Raw genomic sequence first — 27409 nt, forward strand, 5'->3', positions numbered from 1 at the left:
CACTTGCATCACATTTTCATTAGCCATATACAGAAACTAGTCGCCATGTTTTCTACCACCCGTTGTACCAAATTCTGCTTTCAACTGGACGAGTGGTGGTGGCGGCTCGCCAGAAACCGCACTGAATACTGCCAAGTGGTGCCCACAGCATCGCCTCCTTGCCGCTGGCTGGGATGGTTTGCAAATACCGCATTCTTTTGCAAGAACAGATGTGAAGAAAGATTTTGGTTGTGACAGTATATTTCACTTGTAGCTGCGTGTTCTTGCTCTTGCCTGAACCTGCCTGTCGTGACTGGTTTTGTGTTTATACAAAGCCGGCTTGTGGAGGTGTGTAGAGGCTTGTAAGTTTAGCTGAGGGTATGTTTCAATTGTTTCCGTTTACCTGTGACTTCGGGATAGAGATGACCTTTAGTGCACAGACCTTTGCAGCACTCGCCAGGAACCAACCTGTTTAAGATGTCATTCGACTTAACTGGTCGAGGGCAGAATAGACTTCATGATTCAACCATGGAGATTTGCTTGACCGTACTTTACTGGTCCACGTGGGTTCTTAAAGGAGGGCTCCTTCAGATGTTGCCACTGATGATAGAAAGCGTGGCCAAGGGTTAAACTTGACTGGCCAGGTTTTTCGTGCTAGTGTCCTACCCACTACGCACCCTACAGGAATGTATAGTACGTATTAAATCGCACACATTTTAAAACATTAGGCACTCTTCCCTCGAGTATGCAATTTATATGAATGCGATTAAACCGGACAAAGTTGATGAATTTCAAAACACTGGAAATGTGCTCGTGTGATGCAGTGTAGGCTCATCAAGAAGATCAAACGAGAATCTCGGCAACACTGGCACAACATACAGTAGTGGCCTTTATTATGTGCAAGCCTGCTATGATCCAGAGTTACCATTTAAATGCCATACGATGAAAACCGTAACACTGCATGCTTATTCGCTAGTTGAAACCTAAAGCGGCATTTAAATTGCACTATGGAAACTAATGTTGCGCGCGTACAAGTTGCCTCCCATCTGAGGTCCAGTTTAAAGTGCTGTTTGAAATTGAATGGCGTTTGACCGCAAGTGCTTATACATCTCTTGAATGTTACACCCAGGGGCTTAATTTCAGCCGCGTCTGTCCATATCGGCAATAGGAGAATATTTCCGTACCCGGTACAACCGCGTCCACCGTTCCTCTCACTATGGCTGTGGTTTGCCAGTCACGAGCCGCCTGCTCCAGTCTTTACACACAACATATTTCGGCAACCTTGCTGTGTGCGTTCTGGTTGTATATGCCACCAGTGATAAGGCCCACGGAGCTATGTAGCTCTTTTTTTAGAAGCGACCTGGCCACGTGATAGCTCAACGAAGTGGCTTGTTACGTGGACATTTATAGCAGTCAAATACTCTAAACGCATTTTTCTAAATAGGGAAAACATGAAAACTCCAAATATACAGCAGGCGTCAGGGTCGGGATCCAACCCACGACCTCCTGTATACCAGGCGAGGGAATTAACATCTCGCCACCGCAGCGCCCTTAAACAAATCGACTGCGTGCCCCGTTTAGTAAACCCTCGGTTTTTTTACGCCAGACATCGAGGCGTTAAGTAAGCGCAATTGCACAGCTCACGACGACGACGACCATCGGCAGAAGCGACAACATCGGCTACAGACGTGCTTCAAATTTGGACAAAATCATATTCCTGAGAACGTAAACCTAAAGACTTCTTGCCCAGCGTGTTAGAGTGGTTTTATTTTCACCTGCCGGCGACCTCGGCACGATCGGAGATGGTTTCGGGAAGGCGGGGGGGGTGTCAGTGGAATTGACACGGAACTGGATGTGAAAGTCGAAAGAAATGTAAGAGGTGACTAGTGACGTTTTAGATGTGCATCGTTGAGTTTAATTTATAAGCGATGAAGGTTGCCGTGGCGGTGTTTTTAAACACGGCGGGGTGAAGGGTCACGGTGAGGGTTGTGGCAGTGTTGGTTTATGGTTGACTTTGACATCCACCCACCAACCTCGTCAGCAGTGTTGCCAGAGCAGGCCTCTGCCCTCTTGATTTAAATCCACATATCTCCCCATTCAAATCCGCATTCGAATATGAACGTGACATTATATATCGACAAAGGCATTTTCGTGCGAGCGCTTGGGAGAGTGACATTTCTCTGGCTGTACTGCCCTCTGAAAGTCCTTTGGCATCGGTGCTTTTCGAGGGATTGTGACTGCCAAGCAGTCATCCACTGTGAACACACACTCGAGTGGCTATTTTATCGGCATGAAAAAATAATAATTGGAAACCATGACCCTTAACACCCTTAGTACGTATGATAAGTAATGTTTAGTAAGAGTCAAACATTTCTATTTTATAAGTATCGTGTGTAGTGCTTAATGTCAGCCAGAACATTGCTCTGTGGATTATTTTGGTGCGTCACATCCACGTCTCCTAATTTGGTCCTAAACCTGCCCATATCGTCAAATGAATATAGGGCATAATAATAAAATATGGATAGGTGTACCTTTGACCCGAGCGGTATTGTCCTTATGCCGATAATCCCTACACCCAAGCCAGCCGATTATCGTTCCGGAAAATGTCGAGTGAGAAAATTAAGCACCGCCTGTACCGTATCGCAAGGAATGGTCGGAGTGAAAAAACATTTTTCTTCCGTGCGACGCGTGGAAAAGTTTCACTCGCGACTGGACGCCGATGAAAATCCGAAGAGTTTGGCCGAAGGTCAATTTGTTGGGATCGAGGTCATCCAAGAATCGGCGTGGTTGTGTAACGCGAGAGAGTGGCCCATCAGCTGGGATGTGTCCGGCTGAAGCAATTCCACGAAGACCTCACGTCTACAACGCAAACGTAGCGGCCCAGAAAGGCTTCCTTCCAACGCACACAGCTTAGTCTGCATTCTCAACAATTAACGCCACGCGAAAACTAAATGACAGGCAACTTTCTTTGGGGCTTTCGCTAAAGTCACGTAGATAGGTTCAAGGAAAATAACAAAAAACTACGACGTTTCGATCGCAACGGAAGCGTTCGTCATCAGGAAGATGATGACGAACGCTTGTGTTTTGATCGAAGCGTAGTTTTTTGTTAAATACTTCGAACCTATCTTCGTGACTTCACCGAAAGACCCAAAGAATATGAATTCCTGCAGTCACAAAAGCTTTAATTCAATGACAGGCAACTTTCTACGTTTCAGCATTTTCCCTAGTTAAATAAATAACGATGCCATCGTTTTGGGTTCTCGCAATACAAACTTTACTTGCCAACCCCACGGATTTAAGTGGCAAAGCTGCTGATTTGTAATCCCTCGATTCTGCACAACCGATCTTCAAAGCTAAAATCGCATCGCGAATTCATTATTTTTCCCAACATTTTTTTATAAAGAAGCACAGTGATAATTGGTTTTTTACCCTTCTATCTGGCAACAAAACTGACACCTTTTTTTACAAGGAATCATGTTTGCATAGACCACAATACCTGCAGTCATTTGCATTATGACTGCAGGTATTGTGGTCTATGCATTATGACTGCAGGTATTGTGGTCTATGCAAACATGACTCCTTGTAAAAAAGGTGTCAGTTTTGTTGCCAGATAGAAGGGTAAAAAAACAATTATCATATTTTTTACTGGCAAATGAGGTTACAATGAAGCAGAACAGTGTCATAAGCTTTTTAAATAATTGAAACGTAAAGGTGCAGCCCTGAACCTCACTTGCTGACACCACTGCCGGCAGAAGGGCCTCCATACGTGGCAGCTTGAGAGAGACTCTAGACTGGGTGTTTGGCCTACTCTTCCCAGCGTACATGCGGTAAAAGAGTTTACAAATCAGCAGCCTACTTGTTAAATCGGGAGTTCAAATCCAATACATTTAGTAAATAATGAGAAAATCCATCAAAACATAAATAATGCGTGCAGGATGTAAACAGAAAAAACAACCCACAAAGGTGTGCTGCTCACAATAGCATGAAGGCACGTCTCCCATCCTGCCTTGGCATGCATGTGCCCACCAGATTGCACGTACAAGGCTCTCAGCCTTGTCCATGATACAGCCATGTTCAGTTCGGTGGTCTGGACAATGCTGAAAGGATTATACATGCAGTGTGGTGATCTCATGGCGTGCACGGCATGATGGGAGACGTGCCTCCCTGCTGTCGTGAGCAGAGCACACCTTTGCGTGTTGTTCTATTACGATCAGTAGCGTTGGCAAGTGTATAATACTACTGCGGTGGTAACACTGGTATGGGCGGCAGCCTATATATGCGACCACGTGTTTACTGCCCCGCAGAATTATCCCAAGTTGCCGGAACGTGATCCGTGCCCTCCGCGGTGCTGGTGGTGACGACAACAGCGACGGTGTTGTTAGGCAAGTGGCCCTGCACCCACTGGCAGGTGTCAGGACCGGGGCTGGAACCGGGACGTGGCTCGGTCTGCAGGCACGCATGCTCCTCGGACAGTCGGCGACCGTCCAGCCCGAACATGTCGTGGTAGGAGCCGGTGCACTCACCCGGCACCGAGCGTTCACACTCGCTCGCGTAGCAGAGTTTGATCTGAGCGCAGTGCGAGGATAGAGAGGGAGGGAGGGAGTAGGACACGGGACCAAGAAGGGTGGTTTTAACTCTTTACAAATGAGGTTGAAGGCGTTCATGCGTTAAGATCGTTCTTGTCGGTTCATCCGTTATCAGTTCTGTCGGTCCGTCAGTATCACCATCATCATCTTGTAACGATGATTCAATGCAAATAACATTTTAGCGTAAAGTCGTGTTGCTGTTAGGGACTTGAAAACGGGCCAAATGTATCAAAGGGCAGCCCAAAAACGTCGAGACAACCCAGGATAGAAAGATTAATTGCATGGCAGTCAAACTGATCTTTCTAATTGTCAGAGCTGGAATTTTTCCGAATTATGTTGCGATCCCAAATTCAACCGATGATTTATTTTTACAGTCAATGGAGAGAGAGTGGTCTGAGAGCCATTGACCTTTGCTCCTCTTGACGTTGCAGTTAATCCACGGGTGGCTACAAAAAAAAACAGATTTAAAACCAGGATTGTCAGCGGCGCTGGCTCAAATGCTCTGACCACGCAACCACCTCGCTACGTTCTCGGAGATCAAGAAGAATTTAAAACGTAATGCAGCTGAAGTGGCCGGGAGGCTCAGAGGGATAATGTCGTGTCGGAGCACTTGAGCACGCATAACCCAAAAATACCATCATCTGCCAAGATCTCTCCACTGCTGGTTAAAGGCCACTTCAAAGCCGTTGCTGTCTCTCGCGGGCCTTGCGATGTAACAATCCATCAAGCACCTGTACATGAGCTGGTGTCATCGTTACGTCTCTGTAGTAGACCCGTCTCTCGGGTGTGTTGCCTGCTTTAGCTGATTTTTTTGTTATTTTTCGTTTCTACATTTTTATGTGATTCTCACAGATTTCAGTCACCTGTGATTAAACTGGGTTTTCCAGTGTACTGAGCTTTGATGATCTCACCCCAGTCACTGGAATAGCAAAACTACACAAACTCTCTGCTGAGGCCCCCTCGTGGCTATCAGACCTCAACATTGGCATTTAGCTCTTAAACATATTGCCTCCATGTGAATTTTTTTTATACTATTCCATTCATCAATGCCTAAACAACAACAAAACTGCATTTAAAATGATATATTTTAAATGATTGTCAGTTCTGAGAATGTTTAGAACTGTTTTGATGGTTTTATAGTCATGTGAATAGTGCAACTCATGTGGATCAAGAGAGCCATTAACTAGATTTCATAGTTCTTGGTTCTTTCGGTAAAGTCACGTAGAAGGGAAGCAATAAAATAATAAAATCTAAAACAATAAATTCTCACGACGTTTCGATTGCAACACAAGCAATCGTCATATGAATCCCTGCAGTCACGAAAGCTTTGAATCAAAATTTATATTTCATATGTAGTTATTTTCCATGGCCGTTCCAAATTGAAATGTAACCATCTCATGAAGTGATGCTTATAGCAGAACTGCAATATAATCGACAGGAAAATTGTAAAAAAAAAAATCAACTAAACATGCCAAAGCAGGACCCTCTTGCGAATGAGTCTTGGAGACGCGGCTTCGTGAAGGTGAGGGGGAGCGTCGTGAATGCGCGCGTCTCGTGCCGTCGTCCGTACCGAGCAGACACCACAGCCGCGCCCGTACTCCCCGGCCAGGTTCTGTGCCTGAGCAGGGCTCACGCTCGCCCAAGGCTTGGCGAGGTCGCACAGGGAGATGCGCAGCTTATCCTCGACTCGGCGCGCTGTGGGGGTGGAACAACCAGGGGAGGGAGAGGGGGGGGGCTTGAGATGCGGGCAACAATGACGGCTGCTTGCGTTGTGGCGTTGTGGCCGAAACGTCGTGAGAATAATTTCATTATGTTTTATTTTTATTATTTTATTATTTCCCTTCTACGTGACTTTACCGAAAGAACCAAGAAGAAAAATGACCAGGGTGGTCGCGGGTTTCCGATTCTGATTCTGGGTTCGCAAATGTTGGAGGCCAGGTAGGAGGGCGCAGGGTTATGCTGAGGTTGCCAGAGTTGGGTGGCTTAGCATTAGCCCCAACCCTAGCCGAGATATAAATATAACCCTAGCTCTAACGCTATGCCTAAGCCTAAGCCAGCGTTAGTCCTTAATTAATATAATCCTAACCCATAATCATGACTTTAAGAATAGCACAGCCATAAACCTATGCCTAGCCTTAATGGCTAACTGTAGCTCTAAGCCTTACCCTGGCATTATTCAATTCAATGTTTATTTGTTACACGGAATATCCCGTTTCGCCTGTTACCCAGCACGAGTGAAAACTCGAGCCCTAACCATTAGTTGGAAACTTTAACCTTAAAAAACAATCATAAGGTAACAACAAAACAACTACATCCCTTTTCATGCCAATTGAAAGCCTCCCCCGCACTGTGTCGGATGTGGGGGTTGTTTAACCATACTTCACCGCGCTTGTTGTTGCGGTTGCTTTAAATAAAGGGTATTATCTAGTAGTATTATTACTACAACTGGAACTCGCGTGATTGCAGAGCACTAACCTGCCAGCAGGTACTCAGTGTCCGTCTTGAGTTTTGCACCACACAGGTAGCCCTCGCGGTTCGTGTACAGGTGCGTCGCGTCGCCCGGCCCTCCTGGGCCTTTGAACACCTGCACGAGTGGGAGGTCGCAGCCGGATTGGTGGAGGCCGTGGGGCCCCAATACCATTTCATAATAATAATCATCGCAACGATTTGTTTTTCTATTGATCGACCGCCTTTATCGCCTTCCACCGATGTTAGCGGCTACGGCGCGTCGCAATAAATCCACGATAGCGGGGTTTTTTTTTTTGGGTTAGATCGCGTAAATATATAAATGTGTCGTTAAACCCGCCACCACCCGACACAGCCAATTAGTAAGGTTTGTCACGGAAACAAAACATGCAAATTCGTTACTGGTACAGCACACCGGTGCGTTGGGGAGTAAACCCACAACATTTGCTGGTAATTACAATCAGGCTCATTATGGATATTATTGGTCGCGAAAGCCTACGTGTTATACCGCAATAAATGGTGGAACACATGATCCATGTCTGCTTTTGAGTTGGGCTACGTGGTAGTTTTATGCCAAAATAATTGTCATCAAGCCACCGGTGAGGTGTGGACCTTGATCGGTCAAAATCGATGAACACATAGGCACGTACAATATCTGTCTGTAAACTTGACAATCAATGTTGTCGGTTGGTGGAGGGTTAATGGCAATAATTTTGGCATAAAACTACAACCATGGGGCGTAACCCAAAAAAAAAAATACGCACTCGTGGCACTGGCTATGAAAGCCACGTTTTGATGTGGAACGCATCGTGGCCTCTAGTCCACTACAAGCCTCCTCTAGGTTGCGGTACCTGGAGCAGGGATATTTCGTACTGGATGCTCGCCGATCCCTCTGGGCCGGCCACCACCGCCTCGCCCACCACCCTGGCACGTGTAACTGCACACACACAGCGCGTGGCACGCGGTCGGTGTCTCACAGTACACATCAGTAGGTAGATCTTCTTGGTTCTTTCGGTAAAGTCACGTAGAATGGAAATAATAAAATAATAAAAATAAAACATAATAAAATAATTCTCACGACGTTTCGGCCACAACGCAAGCAGCCGTCCTCAGGTGCAGAACAGGTTTGTCTTTCTGACAGACCTGTTCTTCACCTGAGAAAGACAGCGTCTTTCTGACAGACCTGTTCTTCACCTGATGACGGCTGCTTGCGTTGTGGCCGAAACGTCGTGAGAATTATTTTATTATGTTTTATTTTTATTATTTTATTATTTCCATTCTACGTGACTTTACCGAAAGAACCAAGAAGATGAATCCCTGCAGTCACGAAAGCTTTAAATCAGTAGGTATATGTCACACAGTACATGTCACACAGCAGATCAGTGCATACAATTAGCATGGATACCAAAGCTGTGAATCGATATACTATGTAATACAGTATACAAGTATTCTGTATATTGCTAGAAGAGATGCATAATGCTTACACACAATTTACGGGACGTATTGTGTGGGCGTGCGCTGCCACCATAATGAGAAATTTACACCGCTGACTATACATACTTGAAAACACTTTGAGCTTTTGTGGACATTCTTAGAATGTGTTATAATGGTAATTAAAACGTCAATGGTGATTACGACGATTAATATGACGACTAATAAGGTGATATGAATGTGATGATAATTATATTGGTAAAGATAATGACACTGATGAAAAGGTGATGATTACGACAATGAGAATAGATGCAATGATGATGATCTAGGCAACGACGACGAAAGAGCTCCTGCTGATGATGATGAAGATGATAATGACAGAGACAATGGTGATGACGCAGGCGCTGTTGACAATGGGCGATAGTCATGGGGGATAGTGAAATGACGACGTATGCACCGTTTTATATTCTTAAGACATAAACGCCAGTTGATCTGTAATTGACTTACTCTATACTTACAATTTGCACAAAACGATGTGTGGGAATACTAAACGAAACGAGTGTGTTCCATTATCTTTAAATATCTAATGCCACACATTCACTTATGCATTAGTCTATACATAACCCGTAGGAGGTATCTTTACACAATCACACAACACAATTAATGCGTTATGTTCATTTAGTTGAGTAATTGACGGTGGAAACAGTCACTGCAGAATGCAGACGACTATTACACGAGATTCCACAATCACATGTCCGCATCATCCACATCCTCCTGCCTCGAATTCCTGCCCCTAATATTCCCATCGGTTATCGTTGATGGTAATGGTAATGTTGATTAAGAGAATATGGTGTTGGTGATGGTGGGAGTTATGCTGCTGATGATGATGTTTTGGGTTGATGATGTTGTCCATTATGGGGTTTATACTGGTGTTGGTGATGATGTCTGTTATAGTGTTGTAGATTAGAATGATGTTGCTGATGGTATTGATACGTATTTGATCATGACGGTGTTGCTGCTGATGATTATGCTAATGCTGCTACTATTACTACTCACGATTATTATGTTGCTGCTGATGACGATGCTACTGCTGATGATTTAATTGATGCTAATGAAACTGCTGATGCTACTGCTGCTGATGCAGCTAGTACTGCTGCTGCTGATGAAGCTGCTGTTGGTGATTAAGCTACTACTGAAGACGCTACTGCTGATGCTACTGCTGAAGATGCTGCTGCTGACGATGATGACGAAGCTACTACTGAAGTTGATGCTACTGCTGATGCTACTGCTGATGTTGCTGATGATGCTGATGATGATGCTAGCTACCACTGATGAAGATTATTCTACGACCGCTGAAGCTGCCGCTGCTGATGATACTGCTGCTGCTGATACTGCCGCTGCTGCTGATGATACTGCTGCTGATGATGATGACGAAGCTACTATTGAAGTTGCTGCTACTGCTGATGCTACTGCTGATGTTGCTGATGATGCTGATGATGATGCTAGCTACCACTGATGAAGATTATTCTACGACCGCTGAAGCTGCCGCTGCTGATGATACTGCTGCTACTGATACTGCCGCTGCTGCTGATGATACTGCCGCTGCTGCTGATGATACTGCTGATAACGACGACGACGACGATGATGACCCTCTCTCACCCAGGTCCGCTGCACAGAACGCCTGCTGCGGGTGCGACGGAGCACAGGAGCAGCCCTGCACGGCCCTGGGGCCCATTGCGTTGGCCATGATGAACACGAGGAGGCCCCACAGACACAGGCGCATTCCTCCGCCGGGGGCTGACATCGCTGACGAGGGACGCAGCTCACGATCCAAGACGTCTCTTTCTTCCCTGCGCAGCCAGACAAATAACGGGGTCTCGGGCACAGGGACCAGGGGAGTTGTAGTTCAATGCGGCCGGCGCTAGAGGGCGCTGTGGCCACAGAGTGGCGAATTTAATCCAGGGTCGAGATGATGCCGTTGCTGCTGCTGCTGAAGCTGATGGCGATGCTATTGCCAAGTGGTGAGCGGTGGTGTTCAAGGGGTTAGGGGCCGTCCATAAAGGACGTCACGCGATTTGAGACGATTTTTAACCCCCCCCCCCCTTCGTCACACGGCGTCACAAAAAGTCAGACCCCCCCCTCAAATATGACGTCACAAAGCTCTGCCCCCCCCCCCCAAAAAAAATAAAACATGCTTCAAATCGCTTTAAACTATTGCCATTGTAGTGCCTATTTAATGTGGCGCTGCCTTCTGATGTTGTAGGAGAATAAATATATGAAAACGTCTATTTAATTCAGTAGAACGTGTTGTAAATATATTTATTTAAAGTTGCGCATTTTGATGTGACGTCACATTTCTCATCCCCCACCCCCTCGTCACACATCGTCACAAATGTCTGACCCCTCCCCCACCCAGGTGCGTGACGTCATTTATGGACGGCCCCTTACGAACCCGGCCACCATCAGTGACGATTGTCTGAACCGGTCCTTTGCCTCCCCTAGATCGACTCAGCCTCAAATCAGTGACCTGGGAGCGGTGTGTAAACATCGCCACTGGGGAGACAAAGGCGGCCGGGGGTGGTGCTGGCCACCCACCCCCTCTCGTGTGCCGTGCCGGTCTTCACAGGTGCCAGTCCGCTAATGGCACTTGCCCCTAATGGCCTGTTAAGGCTACACGGGGGATCTTTGTCTGGACAAGTGGAGGGGGGGATGGGAATGTCAGAGCCTTGGACCATTGTTCCAGCTGCCGCTACGGGCGATCGAATGTGCAGCACAGAAACTGCTCACTTTTGGCCTACTCTTCCACACCGGCCCTTTGCGTCTTTAAAGAGGTGGGAGAATCCATCACAATTGTTCCCGTCGAGGCGACTAAACCATTGACATTGCTGGGTGGGGCAGAGATCGCGGTGGGGTTTAAAACGAACACAATAACTTGCTGAAGTTTCACCAGGAGATCAACCCCATGGACGGCGTTTGTCCATCGTGCGAACCATTGCACCCACGCTGTTTACGTTTTCTTAGTAAAAAAAATGTAATGATTTATCTTTTTAAATAATGATATAAGTGGGGCAAACCGTTAACCGGTTTTAGCGGGTTCAACTGGTTTTGCCGAGTTTTACAGATTTAGCAGATTTTTACCGGCTTCACAGATTTTAACCGGTTTTAAAATATTACCGGTTCGAACCGGTTTTACAATTTTACCGGTTTCCCCTCTTTGCGGTTACCGAACAACAACCCTCGCAATGAATCGATTCCTGCCCGGACGAGTTTTGAGGCTTGTCCGAATCGAATCGTTTACCTTGCCAATTAACCCGATGGGCGAGTATCGATTGCGTTGTTTTAAAAGTGATTTGTTGGTGACGATTCCGTTATTGAGCGACGTCACCGCCTCGTGTTGCGCTGTATTGCTAAAGCGGTGGTTGTCTCGCTGTCACAGGTTGAGTCACAAACCGCACCTCTCCATAACAAAGGCTCAGCCTTTGTTATGCAGTCTATTCTTAGTCTTAAGCCTCACCTTACCATATTAATAAAAAGTATGCGGCCCTTGCCCCACCACCTTCTCCAACCATTATATAAACGGAGTGGTATCTCCTGCAATCTCTCATTTACTTGATACAGCTGTCGTGCCTGTGACGGTACCACCTGAAGACGGAAGCTTGTGTTGCCTCCGAAACGTCGTGATTTTTTTTTACTTTTTGATGTTTTTATCTACGTGACTTTACCGAAAAAAACCTAAGAATATGTTACGGTCCTATTCGAGCCGTTGTCTTCAATGCAATTATTACAAAAAAACAATAATTCTCACTGCGACGGTTACGCTTGTTGTGAGCGTAAGAATACATTTGAATTGATTAATCGACGAACAGTTAAACTCGTAATAATGTATATAAATACAGGTGCCGGGTGGATGATTATATCGGCCTTGATCCAACAGTGAATCGATCAAGGATGAAATGTCTCAACAATTAAAAGTGTTATTCCGTTGCATTACATCTCAACCATTCGATTGCCCTGTCATTTAACAATCTCGCCAAGGGGACCCCCACCAGTGCCAGCCAGCCCTACTGATGCCTTATCCTCTCATTAGCATCAGCAGCCGTGATCAATCCACTGCTAGACGAAGCCCTCCCCCCAAAGCCATCGATCGTCTCTGACGATCATGCGAATTGAAGAATTCACCCAGCATCTGCAAGTTTGCTGGAATTTTAAACGTGAAATTTGCTCTCCATCACTCCCGGTGTGAATTCTTGAAAGCAGTCATAAATTGCCCCTTATTTTGTTTTCCGTGACAACTTTGTATTTATATATTTATTTACTCTGTCGGGTGGAGGAGGCTTTATGACACACGTTTCATTTACGCGATCTGACCACAAACAATCAGAATCGGAATATTTTTTTAATACGATAAATTGTGAATCGCAATAGATACGCAGTTTGGGGGGTGGGGGGTGGTGTGGGGGTGAGGGGGTGGGGGAGGGGTGGGGGGAGGCGGTGTGGGTGGGGGGAAGGGGGTGAGGGGTGGGGGGTGACGTGGGGGGGAGGGGGTGGGGGAGGGGTGGGGGGTGGCGTGGGGGGGAGGGGGTGGGGGAGGGGTGGGGGGTGGTGTGGGGGGGAGGGGGTGGGGGAGGGGTGGGGGGAGGCGGTGTGGGTGGGGGGAAGGGGGTGAGGGGTGGGGGGTGACGTGGGGGGGAGGGGTGGGGGGAGGCGGTGTGGGTGGGGGGAAGGGGGTGAGGGGTGGGGGGAGGCGGTGTGGGTGGGGGGAAGGGGGTGAGGGGTGGGGGGAGGCGGTGTGGGTGGGGGGAAGGGGGTGAGGGGTGGGGGGGGGTGCCCTCTGATTGACATGACGTCAGTGCCGCATAATTTTATCCGCTCTACCAAATACAACCCAGCTGCTGCTGTCTACAGGAATCCAATTGGCAACCGCCGCTTTGGCGCCCTCCCCCCCCAAAGATGACGTCACCGTCGAGAGGTGCGCGAGGGGGGGGGGCGGTTAATCAAGGGGAAAGTGAGGGGGGCGGGGCTTGAGATGAAAGGGGGGGGCCTAGAAAGGGGGAGTGGGCGGGGCTTGATGTGTGTGTGGACAGGGCTTGTTGTGTGTGGGCGGGGCTTGTTGTGTGTGGGCGGGGCTTGTTGTGTGTGGGCGGGGCTTGTGCGAGATGGGCGTGACATTTGGGCGAGGGGGCGGGGCTTGTTGTGCGATATGGGCGGGGCTTGTTGTATGTGTGGGCGGGGCCTGTGCGAGATGGACGTGACCTTTGGGCAAGGGGGCGGGGCTTGTTGTGCGAGATGGGCGGAGCTTGTTGTGTGTGGGCGGGGCTTGTGAGAGATGGGCGTGGCCTTTGTGTAAGGGGGCGTGGCTTTTGAGAAAGGGGGCGTGGCATTTGTGTAAGGGGGCGTGGCCTTTGAGAAAGGGGGCGTGGCCTTTGGGTAAGAGGGCGTGGCCTGGGGCAACCCGATAACACAAGATGGCGGAGGCGGGCAGAACGGCGGCTTGGAAGGGAGAAGTGACGTGCAGGTAACCCGAGTCCCAACCTCAACCGCCGCCTCGACCACGGCGCCCCCCCCCCACCTCCTCTCTCGTCGAACTACCCCGCCCGCCCTCCCGTTCACGTAGTCAGCAGCTCCCGCGAAGCCGAGCGAGGCCTTTAATGTCCTCCCCGTCCCGCCACCACCTCCGGGCCTGAGGAAATCCACGAGATTTCGGCTTTTTGAAATCGTAGCGCGGATGGTCGTCGCGAGCGTTCCGGCTGCGCGTTGATTGGTTCGTTTCGCACCACGGAGCGGTTGAGGGGAGCGGCTCGACCAATCGGCGGACGGAGCTCGCGTAAGCGGACTATGAAATGTCGTCGTTGGGGGTGGGGGGATTTGTGCGTGGCCTCAAGGCCTAGCGAGGTGTGTGTTTAGCGCCGTCTTTGTCTTTCTTTGTTTTTAATCGCGTCGGTGAAGAGGTGAATTTAAACGAACGTTATAATCGGGCGAGGTGAGGCTGAAATCCGAGGGCATCGCTTGCACGCTAAAATGCCACGGCTGCTGGTTTGGTTTGGTTTGAACGCGGCGGCCGCTGGGCCGTGTTTACGTTGTCGGAGCCGGGTGGGCTGATATTTTATAATTTTAATGTTTTTTAAAAATAACTTGAAAAAAATAAGCGATTAAAACGGCGTCGCGTTCACTCGTTTAACGCGATTTTGAGTTCAAATCCCCGGCCGTTGCCTTCATCACGTGCACGCTCTTTGTCGTGTGGAATAACGTGTGTGCGTGAGAACGCGTTCCTGGTGCTCGTCATAGGAACGTGGAATTGTTCTTGTACCGTCAAGCTTTGGTTTGCCAACGAAGTGAAGGCGTTGCGTTGAATTGGGTGGCGTATTTTGTTGTAGCGAATGTGCGAGGTCTGTGTGTTGGCGGTACGTGGGGAGCGGTGGGTGTAGTGGTTAGCGATACGAACCCGGCGACCCGAGTTCTGAGCCGGTCCTGGGCCTCACCTAGGTCGACTCGGCCTCACGAGTGTCTGGAGCGTTGTGTAAACATCGCCACTGGAGAGACAAAGGCGGCCGGGCGTCGTGCTGGCCACCCATCCCTTTCGTGTGCCGTGCCGGCATTCATAGGTGCTCGCTAACAGCACTTGCCCCAACAGTCTCTTATAGGCTACCAGTGCTCGGTGAGGCCTCCAAACGCCACGCGGGTTCTCGTAAGTCAGAGGTGGGGAACCTTTTGTCTGCCAAGGGCCATTTGGATATTTATAAAAATTATCAACTTAAAAATAGCCCGTTATATTTCGTCAAACGTTTAATGAACTCGCCCCTAATGTGATGTCTGGTAGTGCTTCTCTTTGGCGAGGCGTGTAATGTTAGCTGGTATTGATGATGTTGCTGCTACTGGCAACTGCTTTTCCAGGTTTGCTCCTAGATCTATTGGATTTCGAGTCCGGCCTTCCATTGATTTGCCTTGGCAGGGCCGCACCAAATGATTTCTCTGGCCTTATACGGCCCGCGGGCCAGACGTTCCCCACAGCTGACGTAGGTGATGTGACCATCTCTTTATACACGCTGGTTAAAGTGCACGTGACTTTTTACGGCGGTTGCCTATATCCAAATCACAATCGAGCCTCACGAGATCGGGGCGCGTTGTGAGTTAAGTTTGCAAACCCCGACGATTGACTTCCCACGCCACTGTGTGAATGAATATATACTCGTCAACGTTGGCCAGACGTCTTGAAAAACGATTTCAACTATATATTTTTTTTACATTATGACTGCAGGTATTGTGGTCTATGCAAACATGACTCCTTGTAAAAAAAAGGTGTCAGTTTTGTTGCCAGATAGAAGGGTAAAAAACCAATTATATATTTTTACTGGCAAATGAGGTTCCAATGGCGTATACTCTTTTGTTCTTTCGGTAAAGTCACGTAGGTATAAAATCTTGACGTTACCTACGTGACTTTACCGAAAGAACCAAAGAGAATGGATTCCTGCAGTCACGAAAGCTTCAAATTAAGATTTAAACTATTTTTGTTATTTTACCAGGTAAGGCCCACTGAGCTACTATATAGCTCTTTTTTTCAGAAGCTGGCTGGCCACAAATGGTATCTCAAAATCTGGAGGTCCTGGAGAAAAATCCACGCGACAATGCAGGTGTCGAGGTCGGGATAGAACTCGCGATTTCCTGTATACCAGGCGAGGTAGTTAACATCTGGCCACGATGGCGCCCTTAAATACTCGTCCACGCTGGCCAGAAGTGGAAAAGGTGACGGTGCCGACAATTGTCCCCACCACACACGACCTGCCGATAGACAAACTGTGGTGTACCCATTTATACTCCAGGCTGGACAGAGGCGGGAGGGATTTAAGAAATTTGGCCATTGTTTTCAACTGCCGCGCCAGGAGATCGAACTGCGACCTCTGGATTGCAAGTCTAGTGTGTGAACCATTACGCCACGGTAGCATCCTACGTGGTATGTAATGACTATAAATGATCTCGTTTATAAATAGAGGCTATGAGAATTTTTTTCTGGCGGTATAAAGGGGAACATACTGTGGCTGCCAAAGGAGAAAACACTTGCGGGAGGACGTCCACTCAGAAGATGGAGTGATGACATCCGCTTGGGTGCAGGTGCTAGATATATTGCTGCATCGCGTGAGCCTGAGAGATGATGATGGCTTGACGCATTCATCTAGCAGTGGATTAACCATAGCTGATGGCTTTATCCAGGAAAACATCACACCCTTAACACTTTTTTCAGGAGGGTCCTGCATGAGATGATTGGCCAGTTCCATTAATCACACTACACTTTAATCCTGAGACTCCAACATGTGCATTTGGTTATCTAAACCTGAGAACCTTGAAACGATAAAGGCTTATGAAGGCTGTGGATAGATAGTAGATGAATTGGTGTGTGATGTTCCATTTTCTCGTGTCACTGGGACAGGTATTTTCTTCACGGCGTCTGTCGGGAGGGTCGTAACTGCCCCTACTCACACGATCTGAGCACTAGCAAGCCTGCCATGTCCTGCAAGTTCTACCAACGTGGGCGCTGCGTCTATGGAGACGGCTGCAGGTGAGCGAGCGGGGCCAATGGGGTCGTGAGTTGGTGTGAGGTGGGTTGGAAGTGCTTTGGTTACCGGTGTGAGTTTATAGCAGGGGTGAGAGGGCCAGAGTAAGCGAGAGGTGTGAGTGGACAATGTTTGTGGGCGAGGGCAATTGGTGGGGGGCGAAAGGGATGGGTATGTGAGAGGATTGAGGTGGCAGGGTGAGTGAGAGTGGCGGTGAGAAATGGGTGTTGATGTCCAAGGGAAGTGATTGAGAAGGACTCGTTGAGGGAGTTGAAAAAGAGATGACGAGCCACCGAGAGCTGCCTTGAACGAAATTCTTTGATTTGCTGCTATAGATACGACCATGTCAAGCCGCCCGCCCCATCAAAGCAGCAACATGCAGCGCCGCCGTCGGCAGCCAAAGCTCCCCCACGCCCCGTACCGCTCACATCCGATTGTGGGGCCGCTCCGTCCAAGCTGACACCGCTGAGCCGTGCCAAGCAGGGCTCCGAGACAGGGGGAGCCACGGCAGCGGGGAAACACGGGCTCAACCATCCACTCGGCAAGGCCGGGGGGGCGGCCGACTGGGTCAACGCAGCCGAGTTTGTGCCCGGGCAACCCTACAATGGCCGAGAGGGTGAGATCATATTGCCTTTTTTAATTTATATTTTTCAACTCAAGTTAAAATTATCTATGTATTATCTCTGTCTGGCTAGCACAAGATGGCCAATGTAATTAGAGTTAGCCACAAACCTGAAAGATAGGTAGAAAAACCTAATGCATTAGCTCTGCCTGTATGTCTAGACTAGGTGGAGGATGCACAATAACTCTCGTAAAGATGATCCAATGCGAACAAAACTTACCTATAAAATTACCTGGCACTATGTGCGTGTCAATTAATGGCCATTTGCGACATGCCTTCTCGCCTACCCTGACACCGCCCAGTCCCGTCGTCGTACCTGGCGGCGGCGCAAGAGGGGCTACCACCACAGGAGGAACCGGTCCCACCGCCGGCGCCAGCGGGCGCCTCCCAGCAGCTGTGCCCGTACGCGGCGGTGGGCGAGTGTCGCTACGGCGACCACTGCGTGTACCTGCACGGCGACGTGTGCGACATGTGCGGCCTCCAGGTGCTGCACCCGTCCGACTCGGAGCAGCGCACGCAGCACCACCGGGTGAGACGCGCCGTGATGTGACGCAACTCGCTCGCCAGTTCAGAAGCGGAATGTTCATTTAGACTGCAGGAGGAATCCGATGCGGTATACAGCTCTTTTTCACAGATTTCCAATTGGGGTAGGTCAACAAACAATACAAAACACGACAGGAGTGCAAATTATTGGCAAGGTCAACAAATCACTTAAATATATACAAATAAAACTAAACTTTTTTTTATCTTGCGAGGTAAGGCCGACTGAGCCATTAGCTTCGTTTTCAGTCATAGCTCAACCAAGTGGCTTATGTGGAAATGGACAGCAGCAAAATAATTAAAAAAATAGATGCATGTTTCGCTGGATATTTTCCTTGTCGTTGGTCAGCTGGAGTAGGCTCGTGCTCAGTAATTTTGATTTGTTGTCCAATGTTGATGTGCAGTTGTAATACCCGCTGTTGTCCGTGGGCGTCGTGTGAGCTGTGCGGACATGGTTCTGTAAACTTACACGGGGAGACGTTTGGAATTCACTGAATAGGGGGCAGCCAGGGCTTAATTTGCGGCCAGATTTTTTGAGGGAATAGGTGGCGCGTGTGACCCCGGAGTAGCCACAGCTATGTATGTTCGATGTGTGTAGCCTGCAGAGATATTTTTTTATGTCGCTCACCTGAACAGACCCGGTTGAAATTAAGCTCTGATTATATTATCGGGCGTGTTAAAATTCAACCGTTTCACCGCCCCTTCTTCCTCGGTGAATCCATGAATCGTTGCGAACCGGGGTCATGATGAAAATGACGAATATATTCCAACGTTGGCATGCGCAGTCACTTGTGCGCGGTGGCTTTAGCTTCTCCACGTCAGTTATTGACGGCGACGCTCTCGCTCCCCCCACGGTGGCGCCGACTGACCGGCGATGTGGCGCAGGCGTGCGTGTCGGCCCACGAGAAGGACATGGAGGCGGCGTTTGCGGTGCAGCGCAGCAGCGGGGTGGTGTGCGGCATCTGCATGGAGGTGGTGTTTGAGAAGGCCCGCGCGTCGGAGCGCCGGTTTGGCATACTGTCGAGCTGCTCGCACGCGTACTGCCTCTCCTGCATCCGCAAGTGGCGTCGCACCAAGCAGCTGGAGAACAAGGTCATCAAGTGAGTCGGCTCGGAGCTGCAACTACAGAGCGTCCCCGGTCTCAAGGCTTCGGGTTTCACGTGCGCGCGCTCGTGCGTGTGTGGGTTCATAAATGTCCTAGTGGTATCCACTGAACCAGCTCTGCCACTGTGAAGTTCTTAGGTTATAGAGCTGAACCTGCTTCTCTGAAGGGGTTGGTAATGGCCGTGTCTAAAGCCACAGAGCGGACACCGCCGAGATCCTGGGTATGTTAATACCTGGGGGTCGATGTCTCCTTGGAGGTTCGTAATGGCCGATAAACCCGCAGGTCGTGCCCCGAGTGCCGCGTGACGTCCGACTTTGTGATCCCGAGCGAGTACTGGATCGACTGCAAGGAGGAGAAGGACAAACTCATCCAGAGCTACAAAGACGCCATGGGGTAAGATGAGCGTCCCTCCTCCAACACTTCCCAATTAGAGGAGGGAGGGATGGTGAGAGGGGAGGGAGGTTGAGATGTTTCCTCCTCCCTTCTCACCATTCCCCCCCCATTCTCCCCCCATTCTTTATCTCTGTCACTTCACCTATTCTCCCCTCATCTCTCCCCTGCCTGCTCTCCTCACTTTCTCCCCTCCATTCCATCTCTCTCCCCTCTCACCATTCCTTCCCTCCGACAATCCCCTCCCCAATTTCCTCTCTCCTTCCCTCTCACCATTAACTCCCCCACCACCACCACCACCTCTCACTCACTCCCCTGCGTCTGTTGTCCCCACAGGCAGAAGGCGTGCCGTTACTTTGACCAGGGCCGGGGCTCGTGTCCATTTGGAGTGAAGTGCTTCTACCTGCACGCGTACCCCGACGGGCGCAAGGAGGACAAGGCGCGGGCGCGCAAGCAGCACGGGCAGGAGGGACACGTGCGGGTGAGGAGGCAGTGGCAGCATCGCTCGCTCGCCCCCGGTCCATCGCTCGCTCGCCCCCCGGTCCATCGCTCACTCGCCCCCGTCACTCGCTCACCCCCGGTTCATCGCTCGCTCGCCCCCCGGTCCATCGCTCGCTCGCCCCCGGTCCATCACTCGCTCGCCCCCGGTCCATCGCTCGCTCGCCCCGTCGTTCGCTCACCCCCGTCGCATGCTCGCCCCCCAAACACAGCCCGGAATTGACTAATTGCATTGAAAGTAGAAGCACAGTGTTGCTTGGAAAATTGGAACAATTTCCCTGCGGTACCTGATTTAGTGCGGCTAGGATCCTGGCCCGCAATAATAGAGTACTTGAGGGGATATGTTATTGAGGTGATGGATTGTCCGCGAGCTGTTTCGATCGATGTGGTTGCCTCATGTGGCCGCAATTTCCTACCTGGGCCTTAACCGGTGCCCGCTGTCCATTGGATGGCGAGCGTACATGCGAGCTCGGGGGTGACCTGTATTCGTACGTTTGTTTCTTCGCGCAGTTCCAAAGCTCGATTCGGCTGTGGGATTTCATCGAGGAGCGGGAGAGCCGGGCGGCACTGCTCGACTCGGACGACGACCTCATCTTCTCGGACCTCAGCGATCTCCTCTTCATGCTGCTCGCGGGAGATGCCGACTTCGCCACCGACTCCGACGACGATTCGGACCTCTTCGACGACTCGGACCCCCTCGACGACGACGACGAGTTTTTCCTGTGACGGTTTCCCCCGGCTCTCGCCCGCTTGCCTTCCCCTCCCCGTGACGCGCGAACAGCTCTCGCTCCTCGTCCTCCTCCCGTTCCGCCAGCGACTTCGCGCACCGCTCCGCGCCGCCCATTTGTCTGCACCGCCTTATTGTGCCGCCCTCCCCTTTCTCCTGGGGGGGGGGGGGGGGTCTCCGTTCGTCTCCGTCGACCGTTATTTTCCCGCCGTAATTTTTTTTCCCCAGCGATTTAACCTTCATCAGGTTTGAATTTTTTTCTCCCCCCCCCCACCCCCGCGCCAATCGTGACGGTGACGTCATGGGTGGCGATTTAATTTATTTGCCGGGAGTCGTGCGAAGGTTCCGCAGGCCTTGGTGCAGCCACGGTCAGCCCGAGCTGCTCCGCTTTTGGTCCACGGTATTAGCCGCGAGACAGTTTCATTGATCCAAGGGTTACACTGGAGATTGGCATTCATTGGCTGCCCATCCAAGGTTCTGCCCTGGCCAATCCTGGGCCGCGATACTCGGCACTGGCCTGCGTACATTGTGCTGCACGATTGACTGTGCTCGGGCATGACCATGCGCCAATTTGTTCTGCCGTTTATTGCGGCTGTTGCCGGAGGCGGCTGCTGTTTTGGAGACCTCTCTCGGGAGAGGACGATGGTGGTGGTGACGGAGTGAGTGGGGGAATGGGAGGGATCATTCTGTAAAGGTGTTGATTTCACAAAGGGCTATCTCAGCGGAGTGGGGGTGGCGGGGGTTTGGATGCTTATGCTTGCGCTGACATCAAATCTGGCAGTGCACGTGGGAGATGGGAGGGTGACGATCACAGTTCAGAGGGGGGCGAGGTGGTCAGATGCAATGAACGAGTCGAGGCGCCTGGTAGATGAGGCGGTAGTGATGCTTCGTTCTCGCGGTGTACTGACTTGACGTCACACGCGATGCAGACAAACTCCTGAATAGTAGTTTGGGCCTCCACTGGATCCACTCAGCCCAAAACGAACGCCCGGTGTTTGAACACCCCGTGTCAAGTCGGCGCCACTACCTTCTCATCTGCCGGGCCAGCAATTGAAACACTCGCCTGAGGCTGTGGTTCCCAGTGCTGCATCCCACAAGTAGGGACTGATGTTGGACCCCTCTTGATTCTTTCGCTCTGCTCGCTGCCCATCGCGAGTTCCCAATGGACGGCTGCCTTGCTGCAGTCGAGTTGGCAGCCCCAGCTTCTTGTGAGCCCTGGCTCCGTGGCGGGGGGGGGAAACCTTGGCCTGCAGTGTCGCGAGCGATCGCCTGGTTTGCAAGTGCCGGGACGTTCTGTCTGCAGGCAGGATCCACTTCTCTTTAACCTCTCAAAATCGTTAATTCGTGAATGTCGGTACCTGCACCTTGCCCTTACCCCATCACCCCCCCCCACCCCCCATTGCCTCCGCGCCCAGCGTAGTGGTGTAATGCACAGACGACGTGTGTAGGTGTTTGCAACTTGGCCTGAAAACTCGGACTTGGGAAAATTCTCCCCCGCCACCGCCTCGGCCCTAAAGCCGGCTCCGCACCTGAGAAATGGGTTGCGCAACTTGTTAGCATGCAACTGAATCGCTTACGTGTGTGCAACTAGTTGCTTGGAGACGGACGACTTTTGAGAAGCGACATTTAAAACGTGCACGTTTGTGAACTGTGAGTAGTCGTTACGATCTGGAATGCGCACTGTCTAGTTTCCCTGTTGCACAATTGCTCGTTCAGTTCTGGTCAAAGCAGTTGCAGGCGATTTTTGTGCAAGTTTCGAGAGCGGTGTGGATCTGGCTGAAGACTCGAGCACATAAAGACCTCTAACTTGCGTAACTAGCAGTGTTGACAGTCCGGCATACTCGTATTCGTTACACAGTACGTTTCTCAGAAGATCGAAACAAATATACGTACTCTTTAACAGTGCGACCGCGGTCCTGCGTCACAACGGGCGGCTATGTGGATTTAAAAAAAGCTCCATTGGGCTTGCGTTGAGTGATGGGTGCACAGGCTCGGGGAAACGTGAGGCAAGCCTTGGAAGTTTTAGGACTCGTCGGCATGAATCGTTGTTGGCTTTCCCGGCTCCTTGCAATTAACAAGACCCATAGACCCATCGCTTCCAGGCGTGCTCTCGAAAACGATGGCTGCAACTTTATCTCCGGAAACTGTTTATTATACTCAACCTGCACCCAGTAGATACATCGCAACCTCGCTGTTCAATCGAAACTTCTGGCTGCCCTCTAGCTGCTGCTAACGTTTCGTTAAGGCAAAGCAGAGATTCTAGTTTTAAACCAAACGCTGTCAAATTCTTGGTTGTTTGAGAACATTTTCTCAACAAGGGCGCTCATTCGTTGCAGCCGCTTAGCCTGTCCCGTTGTGCGACTCGTTAGAGGGAAGCCTGCTCCTTTATTTTCCCCGAGTTGAATAACTGCTACACTCACTCACGCGCGCACGCACGCCACTTGTGTAAAGTGGCAGAGTGCAGCCTGCATGTTAGGGTGGGGACGGTGGCGGTGCTGGGAAGGCGGCACCGGCGGCGTTGTGCCTCCCCTGCTCCGCCTGCCGTCGCCACCTCCTCCCCTCGCGCCTTGCCCTATCGTACCTCACCCGGGCAGCGCGCGGTGGGGGCGGCACTGTCATCGCGGCGTAGCCATTGCGGCAATGCCGCCATCGCGTCGTCCGCGGAGCGAGCGAGCGTGCTGCGGTGACGGAGAGAAACGCTCGGGCTTGCCCGGTACTGGGAGCTTCTAAACCGCGAGAGGCTGGGGCGGGCCAGTTGGCGCCACCACCGGACAGGATGCAAGAACCCCGAACGGACCAATTGGGTGCGACATAATGAGCAGGCAGTTTGTGAGGTGCACCGTAGTACAAATAGGACGTTGTGTGGCAGGTGGTTCAAATAGTCCGTAAGGTGATATGTGAAGACAGGTAATGTGAGACTCCCATTGTGCACGTCGTTTTGAAAAGCCATGCGCAGGCAGGAAGGAAGGTAGGCAGCCCGTAAGATTGATCGTACCACAAGAGATGGGTTGTAACTTGGATTGGATCTCAAGACAGCGTTGTCGTGTGGGCAGTGAAAAAGTGGCGTCACCACTTGGGAGACCTCTTTAATGTCCTCCTTTATCCCCTACCACATCATTATCACAAATGAGGCATATGTTACCATTTGAGCCTGAAGCCAATTCAAGGTTTTTCTTGATTTTTGCCAATTGAAACATGAATGACCTTTGTTAATTTTCGGATTGAGGTAAACCTAAGCTGGTTTAAATCACCAAGTTTAACAAAGTAGTTGAGCTTTATCATCAACCAAGAGGTGGGATAAATCAGAAAGTTGCCTTTAGCTGCTGTGAAAGTCAAGGAAATGTTGCTATCAAATTTGATCACACTACATCCACTTTTAAGATACTGTTCTCAAATAAGAAAATGCCATCTGCTGAGTGACCAGTCCAGACTGGCTATGTACTGTAGACTCAGGAAGAGTGATTGCACATTTGGAGTTCCCCCCGAGTTATTTTATGGAGGGGTGTGCGTGGGTTGGTTTTTGGAGATTCCTGCTCCACACTCTTTTGGGTCCCTTCCACAATATTTCTCCACCAGCCGTGGTTTGGACTATCGCACAGAATTTGCCCGCATGGCCTCTATTCTACCTCATTAAACTCGTAACTCCCACTGCGTTTTGTCCCAGTTATTCCCCAAGTGGACTTGAGTTTTCCCATTTTGGTGCCGCTGCTTAGACTCCGATGGGGCACGCGCGACGGGACCCGTACATTGTTCCAGCCGGGAGAGCCGTGTCCCAGCGCGAAGTGAACTCGAGCGGCCGTTGATTTTATCCGTTGATTAAAACAAAAGTAAAATAAACCGGTAAACCTATTTGCACATTTTGCGACGCGGTGGTGGTCAAAATGAGTAGGGGCTTGGCTACAACCACTAAATCGTAATCGAGAAGGAACGACGAGCGAATCCTCGCGCGCGCCAGACCTTGGTGCGCGTTCGTGAGCTACGCACTCGCCTGAAGCTTCCAGTACCGGGGCAAAACATGCGTGCGCGTGTTGCCTTATCGAAGCCGCGGCGTCTTTTGGCACGCAAATGGTGGACGCCGCTGGACGATCGAGCGCCGGTTTTTCGCGAGCCGCGGTGGAGGTTTTGTGGGGGGTTGAGAGGGGCGAGTTTTGACGACCCGAGGCGCTCGCCCATTGCTCGTACGGGTTTTCCTCTCCATTCCATGTACAATCTTGTAGATAACACAATAAATATGAACTTTGGTTGCCTCTCCATTCCCGTGGTGTTTGTGCTGAGGGTTTGTTTCGCTCCAAGTTGTTGGTTGTGGTCTTGCAGGGATTAAGTGGGTGGTTCTTAACCTTTTGGTTCTCAATCGTAAAAAAAAAAAATTTTACTATAAATCCTTTATATGCGTGGCGGCTAGAGTCCTCTCGTCCTCTGGCTTGAGATGGCTGCCACCTATGGGTCAGATGATTGCCTGCCACCATTAAGCAATTGGTAATTCAATATTTTTTAAAAATTCCTAAAGTGTAACATTTTGGGAAAAAAAATTTTCACAAAAATAAATTGTGTGCAAAATGTCAGCTCGATTGGATCACGGGAAGTGGGTTAAAAAACGACCGAAAGATTTGCACGGTCGTAAGCGCGCAAGCAAACAAGCAAGTGAACTTAATATAAAGGATTTAAAAAGGATGTTAATACATACATCGGTTTAATGAAACAAAGTAGTTGTACTTATGTGCCCGTGCTTACATTTTTTTAAATTTACCTGCTAAAGAAATTGGCCATGTCGCACACCTCCTTGTGGTGCGTGCACCCCAGGTTAAGAACCACCGACTGGCTATAGTTCTCGCCAAATGTTTTCTGGTCGCTGACAAGACTGATTAGGTAGCATGCGACTTACAGCCATCGTGAGAGGTGGTGTACAGGTATCACTTGATTTCCGATCATTCGCATTTACCAAATTTCGCGTAGTCGCAATTGACAACGCGTGGGACACTTTTCGATGAACGAAATCGAATTTCCGCGGGAACGAAATTTCCGATGGCACACGCCATGAGGGCATCAAACAAGACGCACCCGGGAGGGTGCCGTCATCCATCCGTGACAGCGCTACGCTGTCCCTGCACTCCTGCAGTGCAGCAGCAATGTCTCCCCATTACCTCTCCAGTCATACCAACATGCAGCAGGTCTTTTGGGAAGTTCCCTTAAAATGTGAATTATATTTAACAAAAAATTATTCAACCATTTTAATTTGTTCTTTATTTTTGTATTGTGAAAAGGGATATAGATGTATGCGTGTTAGGTTTGGAGTAGAGTTGGAATGACTGAAACATCCACAATTTAGTATGAATGCAAAAAGCCATTTTGATACACATTATTTTTGTGTTTTTGAAGAATGTGTGCCAGGTATAGAAATATTTTCTGGGTCACAGACCCAGATTAATCTATGCCCTGGTTACCTGAGTTTCAGAAAAAAAAGATATCTTTAGACTGGAGGAATCTGATTAGTTATGAAGCTCTTCACAGATGCCCAGAAGTAAAATTTGAGGGTCTCCCCACACCACCCAATTGTTGGTTATTTGAGCATACTTCCCCACGCTGGTCGGTGCACGTTGGTAGCAAAGGCGGGAAGCAACGATGTGGACGCAGATTGCACAGGACAGCAATGGGATTTGCTGCAGTGCCCCTTAACACCTGCGTTACGTGCACAGTGGTCGTCCATCCAAGCACAATCCAGGCTCTATTCTGCTTAGCTTTTGAGAGTCGGATTAGATTTGGCACATTCAGGGTGAACTGATCTTGAGCTTCATTGCTAGAAAACATTTAAAATGGTTTCCTGCGGTTGCTGTAAGCACAACTTGAATGGAAGTAATTTAATTACAGCCCTTCATCATTCCGTGCTGTGCAGGAATTGACCAAACCTGGGCACGGGAGTCAGTGAAGGCATACATGGAGAAGTACAGTACAACGGCTCTTGCTGCCCTTAATGTAGCCCTGCAGCAGCCGACAACTGTTTTACTGGTAGGAACCTCCTGGTTACACCAGCCCACGGGATTATTGTGTCCGTCGTGCAGGGAGGGGCTGGGTGGGGAGGGGAGGGTGGGGAGGGGCTGGTCACCCCGTGGTGCTCTTATAAAACTCAACGTTTAACCTACTCACGCCGGCTTGTGCCTGCCCTCACAGTCGGGCATATTTGAGGAATACACCACGCCGCCGTTGACCCTGGCCATTGACCGAGCAACCCAACGTTCCTACCAGCTCCCTCCGCAGGAATGTGTTATGCAGTGGGTGCTTTCAACACACCTGCACTGAGTAACCATAATAATTTTTTTTAGGGATGTCGAGGTCAAGGTTTAATCATAACATTTACCACATTTCCTCTCCCCTTGCAGAGGTAAGCTCATCTCACACAAAGCCTAATTAATGTTAACCAGGGCCCGTTTAATGATCTAATTAGAGGTCGTGAGCGACAATCGGCATCGCCACCTGCTTCACACCTCCAGGACAAAACGCAGGCACAAAGGGAACGGCTCCAAT

General features: G+C 49.9%; 2 protein-coding genes across 5 annotated transcripts; one reads left to right on the forward strand and one right to left on the reverse strand.

The window, feature by feature from the left end:
- Positions 1–835: 835 nt before the first annotated feature.
- On the reverse strand, positions 836–10481 carry LOC133355482 (metalloproteinase inhibitor 4-like). 2 transcript variants are annotated; one of them, XR_009756694.1, is made up of 6 exons: positions 10122–10481; positions 7883–7968; positions 7041–7149; positions 6136–6260; positions 3626–4545; positions 836–3409 (listed from the first exon to the last, which is right to left on the reverse strand). XR_009756694.1 is itself a non-coding variant. In XM_061572799.1 (5 exons), the coding sequence occupies exons 1-5, from the start codon at positions 10264–10266 to the stop codon at positions 4270–4272; spliced, it is 741 nt and encodes a 246-aa protein (XP_061428783.1). In that variant the 5' UTR covers positions 10267–10481; the 3' UTR covers positions 3557–4269. The 2 variants fall into 2 exon arrangements, 1 of the variants encoding a protein (XP_061428783.1); XM_061572799.1 differs by lacking the exon at positions 836–3409 and having other exon boundaries at positions 3557–4545.
- Positions 10482–13884: 3403 nt separating this feature from the next.
- On the forward strand, positions 13885–25168 carry LOC133355450 (probable E3 ubiquitin-protein ligase makorin-1). Of its 3 annotated transcripts, none has more exons than XM_061572758.1 (8): positions 13885–13977; positions 16885–17013; positions 17344–17624; positions 17933–18159; positions 19056–19270; positions 19558–19668; positions 20002–20146; positions 20674–25168. In XM_061572758.1, the coding sequence occupies exons 1-8, from the start codon at positions 13928–13930 to the stop codon at positions 20887–20889; spliced, it is 1374 nt and encodes a 457-aa protein (XP_061428742.1). In that variant the 5' UTR covers positions 13885–13927; the 3' UTR covers positions 20890–25168. The 3 variants fall into 3 exon arrangements, with proteins under 3 accessions (XP_061428742.1, XP_061428743.1, XP_061428744.1); XM_061572759.1 differs by lacking the exon at positions 13885–13977 and adding an exon at positions 14311–14442; XM_061572760.1 differs by lacking the exon at positions 13885–13977 and adding an exon at positions 14335–14354.
- The last annotated feature ends 2241 nt before the right edge of the window (positions 25169–27409 follow it).

The sequence above is a fragment of the Lethenteron reissneri genome, chromosome 51 (genome assembly GCF_015708825.2).
Source record: "Lethenteron reissneri isolate LAM-NWPU_2019-01 chromosome 51, ASM1570882v1, whole genome shotgun sequence".
NCBI lineage: Eukaryota > Metazoa > Chordata > Hyperoartia > Petromyzontiformes > Petromyzontidae > Lethenteron > Lethenteron reissneri.